Source organism: Arthrobotrys flagrans, assembly GCF_004000055.1.
Source record: "Arthrobotrys flagrans strain CBS H-5679 chromosome Unknown unitig_15, whole genome shotgun sequence".
Classification (NCBI taxonomy): Eukaryota; Fungi; Ascomycota; class Orbiliomycetes; order Orbiliales; family Orbiliaceae; genus Arthrobotrys; species Arthrobotrys flagrans.
The window spans coordinates 336,273-353,386 of record NW_027137545.1 but is presented as its reverse complement, the minus strand read 5'-3'; the positions used below and the strand labels follow the sequence as shown (position 1 = coordinate 353,386).

At 44.8% G+C, this 17,114-nt stretch overlaps 6 protein-coding genes across 6 annotated transcripts; 2 read left to right on the top strand and 4 right to left on the bottom strand.

Annotated features, from left to right (window-relative positions):
• Nucleotides 1–263: 263 nt before the first annotated feature.
• Nucleotides 264–1,816, top strand: DFL_000092 (uncharacterized protein; the record flags this gene model as incomplete). Its single annotated transcript, XM_067639050.1, has 4 exons — nt 264–443; nt 525–1,014; nt 1,111–1,357; nt 1,432–1,816. The coding sequence occupies 4 exons, from the start codon at nt 264–266 to the stop codon at nt 1,814–1,816; spliced, it is 1,302 nt and encodes a 433-aa protein (XP_067494614.1).
• A 2,243-nt stretch (nt 1,817–4,059) lies between these two features.
• On the top strand, nt 4,060–5,083 carry DFL_000091 (uncharacterized protein; the record flags this gene model as incomplete). Its single annotated transcript, XM_067638930.1, has 2 exons — nt 4,060–4,278; nt 4,349–5,083. The coding sequence occupies 2 exons, from the start codon at nt 4,060–4,062 to the stop codon at nt 5,081–5,083; spliced, it is 954 nt and encodes a 317-aa protein (XP_067494613.1).
• Nucleotides 5,084–6,151: 1,068 nt separating this feature from the next.
• Nucleotides 6,152–6,916, bottom strand: DFL_000090 (uncharacterized protein; the record flags this gene model as incomplete). Its single annotated transcript, XM_067638816.1, has 1 exon — nt 6,152–6,916. The coding sequence occupies one exon, from the start codon at nt 6,914–6,916 to the stop codon at nt 6,152–6,154; it is 765 nt and encodes a 254-aa protein (XP_067494612.1).
• A 4,479-nt stretch (nt 6,917–11,395) lies between these two features.
• Nucleotides 11,396–11,765, bottom strand: DFL_000089 (uncharacterized protein; the record flags this gene model as incomplete). Its single annotated transcript, XM_067638702.1, has 2 exons — nt 11,396–11,483; nt 11,554–11,765. 2 exons carry the CDS (start codon nt 11,763–11,765, stop codon nt 11,396–11,398), a joined length of 300 nt encoding a protein of 99 aa, XP_067494611.1.
• A 919-nt stretch (nt 11,766–12,684) lies between these two features.
• Nucleotides 12,685–13,247, bottom strand: DFL_000088 (uncharacterized protein; the record flags this gene model as incomplete). Its single annotated transcript, XM_067638585.1, has 2 exons — nt 12,685–12,780; nt 12,852–13,247. 2 exons carry the CDS (start codon nt 13,245–13,247, stop codon nt 12,685–12,687), a joined length of 492 nt encoding a protein of 163 aa, XP_067494610.1.
• A 2,046-nt stretch (nt 13,248–15,293) lies between these two features.
• On the bottom strand, nt 15,294–16,703 carry DFL_000087 (uncharacterized protein; the record flags this gene model as incomplete). The annotated part of the gene is made up of 3 exons (XM_067638467.1): nt 15,294–16,246; nt 16,314–16,332; nt 16,686–16,703. 3 exons carry the CDS (start codon nt 16,701–16,703, stop codon nt 15,294–15,296), a joined length of 990 nt encoding a protein of 329 aa, XP_067494609.1.
• Nucleotides 16,704–17,114: the final 411 nt, after the last annotated feature.

The window sequence follows — 17,114 nt, the reverse complement described above, 5'->3', positions numbered from 1 at the left end:
CTAGCCACGCGAAGTTTGATCGTCCTGGCATCAACTGTCAATAATATATTCCTGTCACGTTGCGCGTTGATCAAATATGACTGTATTTTTCATGTTGAGTTTAAATCACCCACTTCCCACTTCCCACCAACAATCAACCACTTCTCCTGCATTATCACTTCGCAATCTACCAACCCATAGGTTTTACCGGAAATCGCTCGAGGAATTGCCCTCATACCTTTTCGTCGCTCTCTTGCACGATAAGAGCGCCAGTTTTGTCTATAATGAAGCTGTCCGCGTTCTTCGAAGCAGTCGCTGCTCCAGAGCTCAGACAGTATGACCAAGTTACGACCAAGAAAACGACGAACCCAGCCTACCCCCGGGAATATCTTGCAGATCTTACGGAATGGCCTGAGATCAGAAAGGATATTAAAAGCCTACTAGATCCCTATCTGGATATCGACGTATGTCATACTACTCTAGCTTGTCTCTCTTGTGTCGAACCCCCTCCAGAATGTCTGAACTAGCCAAGAGCCGAAATTTAGTCAGAAAGGTTCGACCGCTTTTCAGGCCAATTCAACGAGGATATAGAAGCATGGTCATGGTGCGGAGATGAGAACAATGTCGTTCGACTCGGAGGTCTTGCGTATGAGGGCCCAGTTAAGATGATCTTGCGTTCCTGCTTTCAAATAAGAGGAGACTTTGACAGCCATCGGGCCGCTTTTAATATCGGCGATCCTGACCGTGTCTTTTTCACCCTTGATAAATCAGGCCAGCGCGACCCATTGAAATTCCTCGTAGAGTGGAAAACCCCGTGGGCCCTCCCAACACCGACAAATCTGATTAAACAGTTCAATGAAACTAGAGATAATCCGAAAAGCAAGATTGCAAAAGCCATTAGTCAAGTATACGGTTATATGACTTTTAACGATTTGATGTTTGGGGCTTTGTGCAACTACGAGGCTCTGTATTTGCTTCGTCGGGCGGGGGATTTAGGATTACAGGTGTCGCCACCGTTCCGATTCTCAGATAGGGGTACTGAAAGTCCTATCGCTGCTTTAGTCTACATTTGTCACCATGTAGTCACAAAGGAATCGTTTCACTACTCGCCTGTTAACTAAGGACCACTAGGAACTCACACTTTTACGATAGAGAAGTTCGATGTCAAAGGCACCTGGGATGACGACATTGAGGTCCCTTGGAGCAAAATGAATCTACACCTGCGCGGGTCTGGGAGAAAAAATATTGCTTCCGTGGTGTCAGGAGATATTACCCCTAAGCGAGGAGTGAAGTTTTCGTGCAATGTTGAGGCTGTGTTCAAAGTTTATGATATAACTACTTCTGAAGGGTTGGAAGCTGCTGATTCTGAAATTGAAGCGTAAGCGTCTTCCACATCCCTACAGACCTCTTTACCCTTGATCCTCAGCTCTCACACTGACTTTTCAATATCAGTTATAAGTACCTCGAACCCCTTTACGGAAAATACATACCGAGACTGTACGCAGCAGGGACGGCACGAAAATTACTTAAGATTCTTGTTCTTGAAGATTGTGGGAAAGCGGCATGTCAGGATAACATTGACAAATATTTCTGGACAAAGGCGAAGCGGTGTATTCAGGCTATTCATAAGTCTGGCGCTATCCACGGGGATATTAAACTCGATAACTTCGCAATTTCGCAGTCTGGTGTACGAGTTATTGATTTAGGCCGCTGTCGTGAGGGAAATTCCGTAGAACGCGCAAGCGAATTTGCAGAGCTTGAAAGCTTGGAAGAAGAGTGGGATACGGCCCAGCTAGTTGCTGAAGACGAGGAAGACCATGGTGAGCTCAAAGATTGATGGTGTGATTGGTTGTGGAAAAAATAATATGTGTGCTTTCTAGAAGTTTTCTGAGCCAGGCAATAGAAATGAATTGGTTTCTTGGGCAGAAGCACTGAACTAACTTACAGCTGGGAACTAAATTGCCGACATGCCTATGTATTTAGTCCAGGAACTAATAGCTTGCATGTATGGATAGGGAATGTTAGACTTGGGGAGGGTTCCTGTTCATTTGAGGCAGAAATATACTGTAACGCCCAATGAAAATATTTGAAAGGTAGTTTAGAGGGCGCATAGCATCTCGAATCGAGTTAGGGTCAATCCAAATCCCTGAAATTTCATGAAAAACAGACCAGCAGTACATTAAGTATTCTGACCGCCGTCCCATCTTGGCAAAAGCAAGTAATACATACCATTACTTCTTTCTATTTAGGTACTTTGGATCCTGGCGATAAGGCAGCATAGCAGCTTTAGGTGCACCTCTATTTAAAACGCAATATTGGTCGCGCTTTGCCAGGCTCAACACTACACGGCGTATTCTCTATAATTACATACATCTCCGGTTCCGCTATTTTCTGTCAATTTAAATCATCTATATAACAGCAATATCCTACAAATGACGGCTGTACCTGAAATACGGATTCGCACTCGCCTATAAACACAAGCGGCATATCGCCCGCCACAAACTAGTTAATGATCCGTATATTTCCCTCGGAAAGGCATCAGGATAGATGGATTAGTACCATAACAAAGGACAAACTTACGAACTAAGATTAAATGAACGCCAGCCAGCCTGTATAGCTACTAAAATAGGTGCATATACTAGTCGCAACTAGCGGAAAGACTGTGGTATTAAAAGGCTACAATGCTAACACTCCTTCCCCTTCCGAAGCCTCTATACGTAAAAGTCCCGACCTCGAAATAGATTATTTATTCTGTTTTTCGACGGGAGGTTAATTGGAATTGCATTGGGGGACGGGCACAGTTGAGAAGGCTGGCGACGAGACGAGAGAATGGGCTACAATGTGTCGGCGGTATACATACGTGGGTAGGTAGAAGTTTAAAATAAGCCTAACTACCCACAATAATTAAGGCATGCCTAACTGAGTGCGCTCATGATCATATGAGAAAGAGCACACCCCTCGACTTTTCATACCCCAACAAAAGAATAGCGCGGCCGGGTGCATGGAGATTGGTCTATTGGAGTATCTATAAGTGTTAAGCTCCCCTTACAGTGGGGTTAGCTGCTTGTGCTATTATCTTGGAAACCCTTATTCTAAATGTCTTATAGCTAACCAAACTGTGTTGCAGGCTAGTGGTAAATGAAAATCGGCCCTGACAGCAAGCCGCTAAGTACTTAGTCGGGAGAGGTATTTGTATCAGCAGCAGCGGCACAGGTGCTAACTACGGGCAATAAATCAACTAGAATACTTTCTCATGATCATGCGCCATGATGGCTACGAACTGTCCGATTAAATTAACGACCGGTCGACTATCAACTGGTAACCTCCCAAAGAATACTAACCAGGCCAGAACGAGGCCTAAAACAGGATTGTGTGGCAATTAAATTAAGTTAACCCAGGCCTGCCAACCTAATATTTAGCCCTCCGCCATGTGCCACATGATCATGCAGATACGACAATTGTGCAAATACAGATATTAGGATGTGGTAAGAGGCGATTTTAGGCCCCTGATAGGCTAAAGCCATTTCGACACCGCTTTTTTCCCCAGAAATCCTAATCTAGCGACCCTGTCATACGCCATGGCGCATCCTTAGACTCCATCCTGAGATCAAATGAGCGCCGATAGATGCCGGGTGCGTTGTTGGTATTACGAGATATTGCGACCGGCATAAATTAACTAGACACCTCGCAAGAACAGCCACAAAGACTAGGCGTCCCGTCATGTTTCCATGCAACATTGGCGAGTATAGCTCCAACCTAAACCGAAGTGTCTGAAATTATTTGAATTCTTCAGGTGCCATTGCGATATTTTCTCCGGCTTGTACTCGGGTTTTACCACATTGCATTGTGACACCACTACATAGAGGCTGGTATACGAGGCCAAATTCTACTAAGCCAGTTCGAAAAATTCTCCTTTCTTCTTTCTCTTAAGTATATAATAGAGCGGAGGAATTCAGCATTCACAGTAACTTTATGCTGCCAAGCTGCATAGAAAAGGCCAACCATATCCTTAAATCTATCCCAAATCTCTGTTCTCTAAAAGTCATTTAATAACTACCTCGAAATTCTATCCTTGATTATATGAGCTCGCCGAATCAATATTACCAGTGGGAATCTTTTAATCCCGAAGGAATTACACTCTTTATGGATATCAACGACTGCCATAATGAGAGCGTACCGACATTCCGACAGAGTGCACATACACTGTGCAGCTCTGATTCCCAAGATCCTTGGGTACTCAACGAATTATCGGACAATAATGAACCTTTCATCTATGAAACTAGTACACCAAATTCACGAGTATGTCGAGCCAGCCTAGGGATTTAACATCCCGCTATACGGCGACAAACCGCTAACTCTATTCTCCTAGGCCACCCAATTCTTGGTTGATACGATACCAGAATTAGATAACAGCCGCTATTCCGGCTTTAATTGTGGCATGGAGAGTTCATATGGCAGACCCGGGGACTCAGCGCTAGTTGGTCGTTTTACACCAGGCAGTGCAACAGACACTACTCTACCCACCAAAGATCTAAATGTTTTCGGAACGCTGCCTGAAACCCAAGGCCAAGACTGCTATTCCGCAGATGCCAGTATACATATTATGGCCGACCGGACCCAGGAAGTCAGGCCGTGCCAACTGATGGAACATGCTGAATATTGCCAACCTAATCTGGACGCAGGCGATAATTCTGAGGGCGTTTCGATCTATCCGCTAGGCTACTCTTCGGCAGAATCTATGCAGAATCTCTCAAATGGGATATCTACGCTACATGATGGATTTTCAGGAATGGATGGGGAGACCTTTGATAGATATGATGATTTCGCAGACCAATTGAGCGAGCCAACCTTGGGAAGAGCGCAGCAGGGATTGGTGCGAATGGTGCCAAGTAGTAGTAATTATCAAAAATATCATAGCAGTATGGCATCCTTAGCACCAGACAGAGGTGCCGTGCGCCAAGTTAAAACAACAAGAGAAGAGGTTTGGGACTTCAGTGAGGGCTTGGTAGAAAAGACTACTTTGACATTCTTCTCTATCTATGCTCCAACTATTCTGTGGCCTGCAGCCCACCCTACAATTCACAACTACTCAGCACCGCATTAACCAGAGAGCTCAAAACGTTCCTATAAATAGTGGCCAAGTACTTTTCTCGAAAGATTAATGGGTTTTAGTTTCAGAGCTAGGATATTCTACGATGATTATTGCTTTTGACCATTGTTTTTTGATGGGATATTTTCCCTTCAGGACAGGAGATAACGGCCACCCACTTAGTAATGTGCTAGCATTTACTAGCTAGGAAATAATTGTGTCTCAAAATGTACACTCAAGTACTTCGGTTCCGTTCTAAATTTCGTTTCGGTCGGATTTCGCTAGTTCAGTCTTCCAATTTTGCTGCTCCAATCCCTCTCAATCGCAACAAAGTAATGTCAAAAAATAGTATCTAGTGCATATCGGAATAAATTAAATTCTAGGAAATCGATAACTTTTAACCTGCATAGCTGGTCTACAGAGTATTTGTTAAAATTTTGAGGACAGTTCATAGCCCTCCAAATTATGTGCCTGACTCTAAATTAAAATGTATAAACTTCTAAGGATACGTTCTACAATCAGGATAGACAATTATGAGAATAAAGAAATAAGCAGGGTTTTCAATTAATTGACAAGTTAATTCATGGAATCAAGAAAGCACCTCCCAGAGGCAAAATAAAGAGGCCGCAGTAAGATATGTCATTTTATTGGCACTAGAGCTTCGAGATTGAGTAACAAAAACGAGAGGAAGGGAGCAACCCCATTAAAAGCTCTTGGTATTGATAAAGGCGCTAGGTCCTGCAAACGAAACCGCTCGGACTTAAGGTAGCGGGTCCTTTCGCACCCTGACTGCGTGGTACCTCTCATTATCCGGGGTTTCGTGCCACCATTCGGGATGCCTGTTTTTTTGGTGGCACTTGATGCGAGATCGGGCTTGTGCCTCTTGCGAAGACGTCCCCACATCCAGGGGACTCGCATTGGAATGATCCTTCTCTGGTGTCATCGCTGTCTCATTTCTTCGTAATAGTGTACCTGTCATCTTCATATGTTTTCTCGAACCATTCGATGTGATTGCCTTTTTGATGTGACTTCATATGGCTCCGCGCGATCGACTCTACTATACTCTTGCATCTTGTTAGGGAACTAAGACGCTATATAAACATGCTGTTCATCAGTAATTGGTATACGGCCTTCGTTTCTGCTCTCGTTTCCGCTCTGCCGTTTCCACAACCTAGTGTCGAGGCTCCCAGGGCTCGGATTCTGGCGTACAAAAACAGTGCATCTCTGCTCCACCGTTAGACCTTCAACCCAGGCAGCATGTTTAACCTTCTGGTGCTTTTCGAAAATATTGCTTTTCGCCTTCCTTTCGCCCTCTTCGTAATACACTAGACACCCTTCGTAGTTGCATCTTACTCGTACACGTTCCTGGTGAACCGTATTCATGTGACTGCGAAGGCTCCTTGGGTTGGCTAACGTCATCGGACACTCATTGCAGGGTATCCTGGCGTCGGCGCTCGGAATATTGGCGGAGTCTGGGAGTCCATTGCTGTTAGAAGGTGGTTTGCGGTTAGGAGGGTAATTCTTCCGGCGACTTTGGGCACTGACTGAGGTAGCAGCAGTTGTATGAGAGGTAGTAATTGTATGGGCTCGCAACGAGAAAGGAGTTCCACTCGACGAGGAAACAGAATCGTAAGGTTTGACTTCATTGAGGCGGTGGAGAACTTGTTTGTGAACGCCGACATCTCCCAGTAATTCTCCAAATGGGGCGTTTCGCACCCCGCCGGCAGCCTCCGGTACACGAGATAACTCAGCAATCTTGCGGGGGTATTTGCTGGCCGAAGATCTTCCTACACTATGTTCATGTAGTTCATGAGCATTGATAGTATCCTGGTCGTTATCACGCCCCATCCTAGAAGCCTCTCTTATCCGACTAGTTTGATCTATCGTCCATTCGTTATCTCGGAATGAAGTATACTGCGTTGGGGGGTTTTCTTGCTGGCTAGACGAGAAAGGGTTCGAGAAATATCGCTATCGAGGCTTGAATAACCCTGGATAATAGCATTCTGTGCCCGAGGACGAGAGGGTACAGTCCAGGTATCCATTTGCTCATCTAACGATTGAGGGTCGAATATAGTATCGTCTCGTATCCATGGCTCGTCCCGCGCACTCAGACGCGCTGCTACTACGCCCGGAGTGTATAAAAGCAAAATATTGATATAGCCAGCCCAAATACATTCCGGACACGGATGGGGGGCGTCCATATGCCATAGTGAGCACCCTGGACAGACGAAGTGCATCGAAATTCGAAATGTCGCTAGCGCTCGTATGTGAGGTGTTGGAATTTGTGCGTTGCGCAACCGGGTCGGATTGGCCTCGTTTAGTCGGAGATCATGGAGGAAAGTGCCCACAGAGCACCGCTCTACGGAAATAAACCCCTTGACTTCGGCAGGGGAGGGAAATAGGGAAGCAGAGTCGGCGTTGTAAAGCGGTTTCGACGTCTCGACGGTGAAGAATACACTAGGACATCACTTAATAGTTTGTGAAGGAGAATTGCAGTGACGTTTCGAGTAAATACTTTGGTATTCATCGACAGTTTAAATCAGTATTTCGGTATTTCACCTTGCCCAACAATTAATTGCTGATGAAGGCCCAAGTTTACAAGGGGTTCCCTGAAGGTGACCTAAATAATCCCTGTTGGAAATCGTCATACAAAACATTGGCGACATCGCTCGTCGATATTTTGAACTCAGCGCAGGCATTAGTCGACACGTATACAGGCATCAGTAACTTAAGCTAACTCGTGCCCACCTGATTTCTTTTAGCAGAACAGAATGAAAGATGCAATGCGCATTTGTCTGCGAGTAGGTAAGCGATTACTCCCAGAAATTTATTGACTGCAAATCTTGAGATCCCAAGAAATCAACACTTTGGCTGCAGCGCAGCTCTCTAGACTACTCAATCATCCCGACCTGGCTCCCGGTTCTTAGTCTCTGACAAACAGTCGGGTCAATGTGTGGTGCGGGGCACGTTGACACCGTGCCTCGTATACCCTTATCAAACCGGCGCCAGCACTTATGGGTTCCCACCTCTTGCGACAGCCCAAAATGTGATCTGGGATCTGAAATGGGTAGAGGTACAAGAAATCAGCCCCGAGGATGTTCGGCCTGAGAGTGACTTGGGTGCGTACCACAGCACTGGTACAAATTTAAGAAATCGCGAACGAGTCTAAGACGAAACCTGTGGTTGTGACCTATTCGCCGGGATGGGTTTAATTGGTTCGCTATTATCGCGCCATACTGTGGCGGAAACTGAAGGCTTTGTGGGAGGAAGCCTGGGTTTAAGGCAGCTTTGAAAGCGATTAATACGCCCTCGACGGGTTTATAAGATGACACGCGCCTTGTACAGAGTTAATTCGATCGGAAATAGGTCCCAGAACCCCTTCGGAATCATGTACGGAAACGGTCGGCGGACGCACTGAGCACTCGAGTATTTCATGGCGCGGCGGGTGCAAATCAACTGAATCGTCAAACAAACGACAATGTCGGCGGGTCTCATTTTGAGAAACGTACGGAATGGTATTGTGCGCACATACCAATTAAACTAGGACGTGCGGATAGCCCTAAATCAGGAGAGGGTTCGGATTTTATGCTAGATATAGCATCGAGTCTAATTATCGGACATATCACCACGATTAACGATACGGAATAGAAAATGGGAAAATTTAGAAAATGCATATCAGAATCAAGACAAGGAAGAAGATATCGAAGGATAGAGGTTATGATTTACCTGTTTCACCTCTGGGATAACGTGACAGGGACGAAGAAAAGCAAATGAGTAATACTGAATCACTCGAAGGATAAAGAACAGCCTGGGGATGAAGGAAAGCGAAATATTGAAGGTTTGTGAAGCTCGCGCACGAGGGTGAGCTCGTATTGTGTTGTAGGTGCGTTACAAAATAACTAGCTAGATGTTCGTACAAGCACTATTGTAGGAGTTCTGAAGCCGGATCTAAAAGGATTGGAAAATTCGAAGATGCGGTGCCCTCTAAATATGGCCCGGATAGCTGGCAACGTTTACTTTTCGATCTACTCTTATCTTTCGCCCATCCAGGATGAAATTTTCTTTGATGGTGCTGGTAGAGGTTGTCTTGAGCCTTTTTCGGGTCCTTGCTCCACATGACGTTTGTGCATCCAGAGCACAGGCAATGTGCACAATATAACCGCGAATTGCTTAGCATCTGGCAGCGGGTTCCCGGCTGGTCCCATACCAAAGCCCGCTAGCCGAGTGCGGTTAAGAGTGTTTCTTCTACGCGACCGTCGTCTGATAGGTGACAAAGGCAGCGCCACTAAGCTCTCGGGTGCATGGTGCCCTGGTTCTTGTTCCTGGCCTTGATTTGGACCATCTGAGGCGACACCGATCGCTCCAGAATACCCTGACCCAATAGCGGCCTGCGTCGGCGAAGCCCCAAACTCAGGACTTGCAAAATTATGGGAATTTTCTGGACTAGCTCCTTGGGTAGGAAGAAAGCTATGAGGGTATCGGTATGTATCGGGCGATTGCACTTCGACACTTTGGCTGAAGGCATCAAAGGCTGGGTAAGAGAGCTGGGATGGAGAAGGGAATGTATCCAAGTTTGTTGGGGCGATATCTCCACTGCTCGTAGGGTGCGGCGCCCACCGCGGATTCCTGGCTGAAAGTACGTCGAGAGTAAACAGATAATCAGCAGTGTGTGTGCTATCTGATCTGGTAGACTGGGATGCTACCACCCAGTCGCCGCCGATGTCAAACTTCTCCCAGTAGGGCTGTTCTGAGTATATAGATCTCGGAGCAGAGAAGGCTTCCGAAACCGTGCTAGAGTGGCTGGCTGACTCTTGGAACGGCGAAAGAGTCCCGTCACGGCCATCTATGAAATTTTTGATGCGTCGGCCTTGGTGCTCGGATTGCCATGTGGGTTCCCACCCCAGCAACAACAGGCGGCTTTGTCCATTGGTTTGCAACACAAGACAATTAACTAATCGAATTGGCGCGGTTTCGTACCAGAATTGGCAATGGCTCTTTGTACAGTGCAATGTCAGGCAAAATAAAGAACAAGAATAGCTACGAATTGAATAATGAAATAGCCGTTGTGATGAGGCCGGGGATGGGACAAAACTGATGACAACCTAGAGTTAACTCAACAACGAGACCATGAAAATCTTCTTCAGAAACATGTCGAGAAGAAGATGTTACCTGCTTTATATCCACCATTGCTCGTAGTATGGCACCAAGTCGCACCGGTGAAAGTTTATCTCCCCGAACAATTCGCCTTTTTTTAGGATATCCTCGAACCGCAATCTGATTGATTATCAAATCTATATACCGTCCCGAGCAATCGACGCTAAACCAAAGGAAGTAATAATTTCCCATTTGGCGGGCCCCAAGCATGCGGCATTCTAGAAAATCTCATAAATCTCATAAAGTCCTACACCTCACACGTCGACAATTCAACAGCCCGTATCTCAACCACTACTTATCCAAACGTCCTGAAACCTTCAAATATACCTCGAAGCCACGTCTACTAACCCTCAGTCACTTTCAATTCAACAGCCCGTCGATTAGTATCGTCTTGGCGCAAAATCAATTCTCTCATACAAACAAGTCAGCCAGGTTTACTATGGTGGCGGAGGGCGCTTGTCGCAGCACGCTTCGCATAATATGTGCGATCGGAGTGCATAATTTGTCTGTGACGCTGGTAGTTATTGTCTGTCCTAAAGATCCGTTGGCAAACGTTGCGGTTTTTCGGCAACTTCAAAGAACTACACACCGGCGCTCGTTTGATAAAACCCAGAGTCGGGCTGGTGTGGTTATAGACTCGTAGCAAGGCTTTAGGCTCAGGGTCTGCGGTAGCTTTCGACGGAGAGGGCGTACGTGACAACACTGGCCTGCGAGTCACACCAGGCATTCGAGCCATTTTCTCCCATACAAAACGTAGGCAAGTTATAACATAGAAAACCACCAGTTTCCTATAAAGAAAATTGAAAAAAAATTAATTCTTATTATTTACTCTATTGTAAATCAAATAAAAGAACTAATATCAAATTTTATTAAATTTTAATAAAATTGATTTTTTTTTTTTTTTTTTTTTTTTTTTTGGTCAGTTATATGTATTCTGGCTAAGGAATTTATGATGAAAACTGGAATTAAATTTTTAAATTTTATTTAACAAATAAATTGCAATACGATATCATTCATTATAAATATATATGATTTAAAAACTATTTTCAAACTTTTAAATCATTTTAATTAATATTGGTTGAGTTATTCATAAATCAATTACACAGAATTGACTGTCAGAAAACCACGGAATCAACTTGAAAGGGTCCCCTCTTTGAATGTGTGTGGTGTTTGTCAATTTCGGGTGGCTCGAATGCCTAGTGTGGCTCGCAGGCTAGTGTTGTCACGTAGCTGAGACATCATCGGGATGTTGGTCCTGATTCTTCGGAAAGATACAATGCAGGTTAGCTACCTGCCATAGAGCACAAGCTATCGCGTCCACGACGTCATACCCAAGCATCTGACTAGCATCAACAATGCTGACGCCATCTGACAAAGTGTTCATATCTGCAACTTCTGCCAACTCGCCTGGTCGCGGATTTTGTAGATTTCCATCCTGGACTGTCTCTTCATTCTTCGAGCAGAACAGAGAGTGCATATCGGTGCATTTTTTGCAGAGATGGATACCGGCCGTAAGGGAGCAGTCGGAGCAAAGGAACGACATTGTTGGATATAATTTTATCTGCAATTCTCTGCTCTTTTAGGCCATTCGATGTCAGTAGGATTGTTGGCTGGTAGGGAAAGTTGCCATTGCAGGTTTCAGCTGACTGAGGCTCGGGGTATCTCAGGGCAGAACGCCCTGCTCTGGTGGTAACTTTCGAGCGGTTCTAAATGCGGGGCAAGGTAACTTTTTGTAGAGATGAGGATGGTGATGATTGTGAAATGATGGTAAGTTAACGGATAAGGTCGTGGGGAACTGGCGTGTAGACTAGGCTCGCTCTAACAAGAAACAGAAAAAGAAAAAAAAAAGAAAATTTCAAAAGGAACCCATAGCGTAGATTTCGAGCATTGACCACCAGTACAGTCTCGCAGCCAGATACAAACTCTAGTCCACTGCCACCTGGACGTGAGCCTAGGACAAGGCCACATATTTCGACTGATTCTATCGCAAGAGGGATTCGGCTAAACTATGATTCTATGGCGAGGTAATTGTCTCGTACCCAAAGCGAGGTAAGGAGATCTCAAGTAATGACATTGAACCAAGGCATCGTCACGTCTAACTGACGACTTGAATATCTACAATAGCAAGAAACTAAAGCCATTAATACAAAAACTAGTTCTAAACTTATACTTCAATTAAACCCTACATGTACTTCCCTAGCCTTGATACATCCCAAGCAAATGTTTCCTGGTTTGAGGTTACAACACAACACACATGTTGCATTTTCATCTTAAGGTTTCACAAAGTAAATGAACTAAGGCCTGGCGACCGCGGCAGCCGTTTCATGCGCATACCCGCTTCCCAAACTAACTAGGCCTCATTGTCGCTAGTAACGTCTTCTTCGGACTCTTGGCTTTTATGGTTAACCTTAGAGCCTCCTCCCCAGTTCTTCAATTGCATTGCCATAAACGTTTGTGTAAATTTAATAACACCCTCCTTCTTCTTTGACATAAATATCGAGGACTGCCGCCGCGTTGTTGTTCTCAACGGTGTGGATTGCACGTTTGAGTATTTCTTCCTAAATTCAGAATATGGGACAAGATATGTTGGTTAAGTCCAGTCATTGGAGGATGGATTCCCAAGACTTACCTCCTTCGGCGATAGCACTAGAGAATCCTGCTTCAATTTTTCCCAACGTAATTTTAGACTGTTAGGACTTTTCCCAAGGACTAAATTCCGTTTCGAATTCCTCATAAATGCCCTTAATTGCAGTAGTTCGTTGACAAAGCTACCTGAGATATGCATCTTGTCCTCGTTGTTTTCGCCGCTGTTGGATTTACTCGGCCGACATCGTTTTCTCACTGGTTTGTTAGGCTCTGTGCTAGCTTCTTCTACTCCATCATCCTCAACAGTTGGTTCCTGTTTCATAAGAATATCTTGAGCATCACCAGTAGGGTTTAGTTCTTCGCCTTTTGGGTTCTCATCATCGGGAATGGAAGGGATAGCTGCCGCCGCCAGCTCCCCGGTTTGTGGCTGATCAGTCATATTGATACTAGTGTAATTCACGCTACGCGGGCGGATAGTTTGGTTTGGGAGCTAGTATCGAGATAATCGAGGCGGTTTTCCACAAAAATTAACATAAATATCTAAATTCGAAACCAAATGCATCTACAAAATAAAAATACAAAAATAAATTTGAGCTACAGGGGAATTGTTATTCCAGATGGATAAAATCTGAAAAGTATCTACAGGTAGTTGATAGGTATTGATAGCGCCATCTAGAAATGTAAGTATATGTGCGTATTTATATGCGGCTGACGTCTAGAAAGCCCTATTAGTTAACGGTGTTCTAGCCTCTTCCGCCAATAATGGAATAAGCGATTTAAAGCACATCTAAATGAATATCGTCGGTTTTTGTGTTCTAAATAAATCTTCCGTTTGATCAATTCCAAGCAGGATCTGCACCCGCATGTTTAAATGCCTTGATTCGTGTTGTGAGTGAACTAATTTGAAGCTTCGAAGACATCTATTCTTTGAGAATTGAACACTATGGCGGTTGAAATAAATTCTATATATTTTTTGTGATTGATTTGATTGTGCAAAGCTACAGAGCCCTGATTTGCTAAGCCTAGCATCCTAATAGATAGATCGTTCCAAAAAACCCCGCACAGAATAACCCTAACCGAAGAATGATCGACGTTGCTATCGATGTCAATTTTGTGTCCAAACTCGAGCTCAACGTTACCACAACCGGATATTCGGGGATCCAAGTCATTTGAAGCTACGCATAGAGCCCTCGCGATCAACGAGATATTGGTGCCTATTCTTTCTTTCGTCAATCCGGTACATACTGTAACGGAAGCGGAAGAAACACATCGCTGCGAGGACTCAGATGGGTTTCGGGATCTGATGGGATCCTGTCGACGAGTAAATCAACGTTGGAGAGAGTTAATTGATAATTCCTAGATTCTACAAAAGCAGATGTGGCAACACAAGCACTATAAAATTCACAAAGCGGATGATGCATTGGAAGCCTTAGCATTGGACTCTAGAAGACTTGTTAAAAGCCTCACGTTAGAGGAAAAGAGACCGAAAATAACACTCCGCTATCCCTTTTTCTCACGATTAGCTCGGAGTATACGAGACATGAAAAAAATCGAAGGAGAAAGGCCTGTCCATGAGATTCCGTATGATTGGACAACCGACTCCACAAAGATTATATTGGATTCCAGCAAAGTAAAGGAACGCTTTGTCAACGAAAACTTCCCAGATGTCTTCTTTTCCGATCCTCCAGTCCCCGAAGCTAGAATTCACTTCACGGCAAACAATTCCGTCGGGTGGTTCACACCGGGCCCTGAGTTCGAGCGCAACTCACTGCTGCTTGGGGATACCGACAATACTTTGGGTGTTCCCCTCCGCAAGGTGCACTGCACACGAAGATCCCAAACAGACGGGAGTACTAGCGGTTAGAACGGAGTTCTCATTCCGAACAAAAATGGCGTGACCCTGGCAGACAGCATATACGCGTTTGACGAGTATATCAGGCCATGGCAGCCACAAATTGCTCAGTGTTGGAGCTGTGATTATGCACCCGAAGAGCAAGGAATCGACGACGATCGGCAGTTGTGAGGTCTATGGAGATTTAAACGTGGATGAAATTAAAGCTTATGAGTGGGAGCGGTTTAAAATTGTCGATAAAACCGTGGTCAAGAGTTCGGACGAGACTGATTCCAACAATGCTACATAACCCATCGATAATATTCTATATTTGTTATTTGAAATAGGTTATACGGATTGAAATAGTTCAGAATTTGCTACGAGTTTGCGGAGTTTGAAGCATGTAACCGCGGTTAATTGTGAGAATGAGTACGGCCATAGGGTAGCGCCCGTCTTGATCCTAAACTTACATGTAGGTAAAAGGAGAGATCTCCGTGTAGGGTTAAAATGGCTTAGGCCGTTAATCATCGTTTAAACGCGTCTAGTGCCCGATTTGATTGCATTCTAGCCTCGTACCCAATTGCATTCCAAATCCACCGGTACTTCACTATTCGAGATGCCTACACTACAGCCTCTTAATGAATAATCTCACCATCAGCTTCGCTTCATCTCTGCAAAAAGTTTGAATTGATTCGAAATCTCATATGTCCGTAGTCCTTCAACCAGCTCCGACGTCACAAACGAACCACACCGGGTTAGTGACGACCAACGGTTCACTCCATTCTTGCATTCTTGTTCTGTCCGCTTGAAAATTCCGACTTTTAATTCGGAGAATGTGTTACTCGGGTGAAACGGACTGGTATCATCGAAAAATTCTCCTCTTCGGTGATCCATCAACGCACATATAGCTTGGATAATATCTTCTACCGTCACGCCCTGTTCGTTCTTGATAGTAAATGCCTGGGATGGATGCTCATAATGGCCTATGCGATTGATGTATATGGCAGAAATATGCGGTGCCGACTCGCACTTGTCGGTAACAATGCCGAATTTCAATTTTGCGAAGTGGATCAGGATCTTAGTAGCTGGAGGTTTTGAAAAATAGGATGGCGGAAAATTGTCCTTCGTGTATTGATCGTGCAGGTCTCGTATATCATACGTGCTGCCATCACGAAAGCATCGGGGAACACGCCAAGCGAGCCAAGAAATGAATGGGTAGTTGATTGTCGGATATAGCTCGCCATCACGGGTAAAAGTTGGAACCCGGCAACCGAACGGACTTTGGTGGTAGTTAATTGGAGCTATCGATTGCTTTCCATCAACTTTCCAAAGATTTCTGGAGATGGACGGCGAGGTATCGATGATACTCTTCCAGAACTTGCAAACAAGGCTGCAGTGGTACAAGTCGATGAGGCTATCAGTATTCTTGATAGATCTGATATTTTTCAATTTGAAGAACGGCCAATCGGTGACATGGCAGAGAACCAGCTCTAGGAGTTCTGGAATGTTTAAAACTGCGGAGGCGTTTCTGGCGACTTCAATGGTTTCTTTCGTATGAGAGGTCATCATCTCTCCCATGGCGCGCTCTGGTGCCATCCAAAACTTTCCTATGCACGCTTGCGGTTAACTATCGGCTATCCAGTCGTTCTCAGGCGTCATAGGTGAGGTGCATACCTACATAGTAGTCGAGATACTAACGGGATATGTTGGTAATAGAAGTATCGTTAGCTACTTAGAGCTAGAGCGCAGATGGTTCTGCACGTTTGGTACTGTGTATTCTGCACTAACACAGCTTGGTTGCGAGACTGCTGTGTATTCGTTAGATTGGGAGATTGAATTAGGGGAACACGCGACAACCCTCAACACAGTTGAAGAATCTAAGGCTGTCCATCGGATAGGATCTCGGTTACATTATAACACATCAACGCATCTTGATCATTGCTCCTCAAGCGGCCTGCCTTGGTGAAACAACTAGTTACTACAATCTCGTGGCGTTATATACCCACCGGCAAGCATATGCATAGCTTAACCTCGGGTGAAACTTACTTTCTTGCCGTGATTCATCTAGTGGATGAGGAAGACGGGTCGGAACTGCGTCTTGCCATAATCAGCCCGGTTACTGTGCCCTGCAATATATCGATTATGATTTGCGCGGAGTTTCTGCCTCCGTTCTGACTAATTGGCGAATACTAATATTGCAATAACACGTTTAATATGATCTAAAGATCGATTATTTACGAACGTATATATAGGTAGTCTAGAGGCAACATGTATAGGCTACATTATACAGTATGGAGGAATTGCTTTCTGGGTCGCCCTATTCTGAAGATCAATATCTTCGATTTTCCCGCCGCTATAAGGCGAGACACACTAAATGCGGGAAGATGTTACATTATAAATATATTACACTGGCCTCAACTTGAGGCTGAATTACCCTGAGGTAGTCGCTCTGGCTCAGGCTTTGTTGAATGTTGT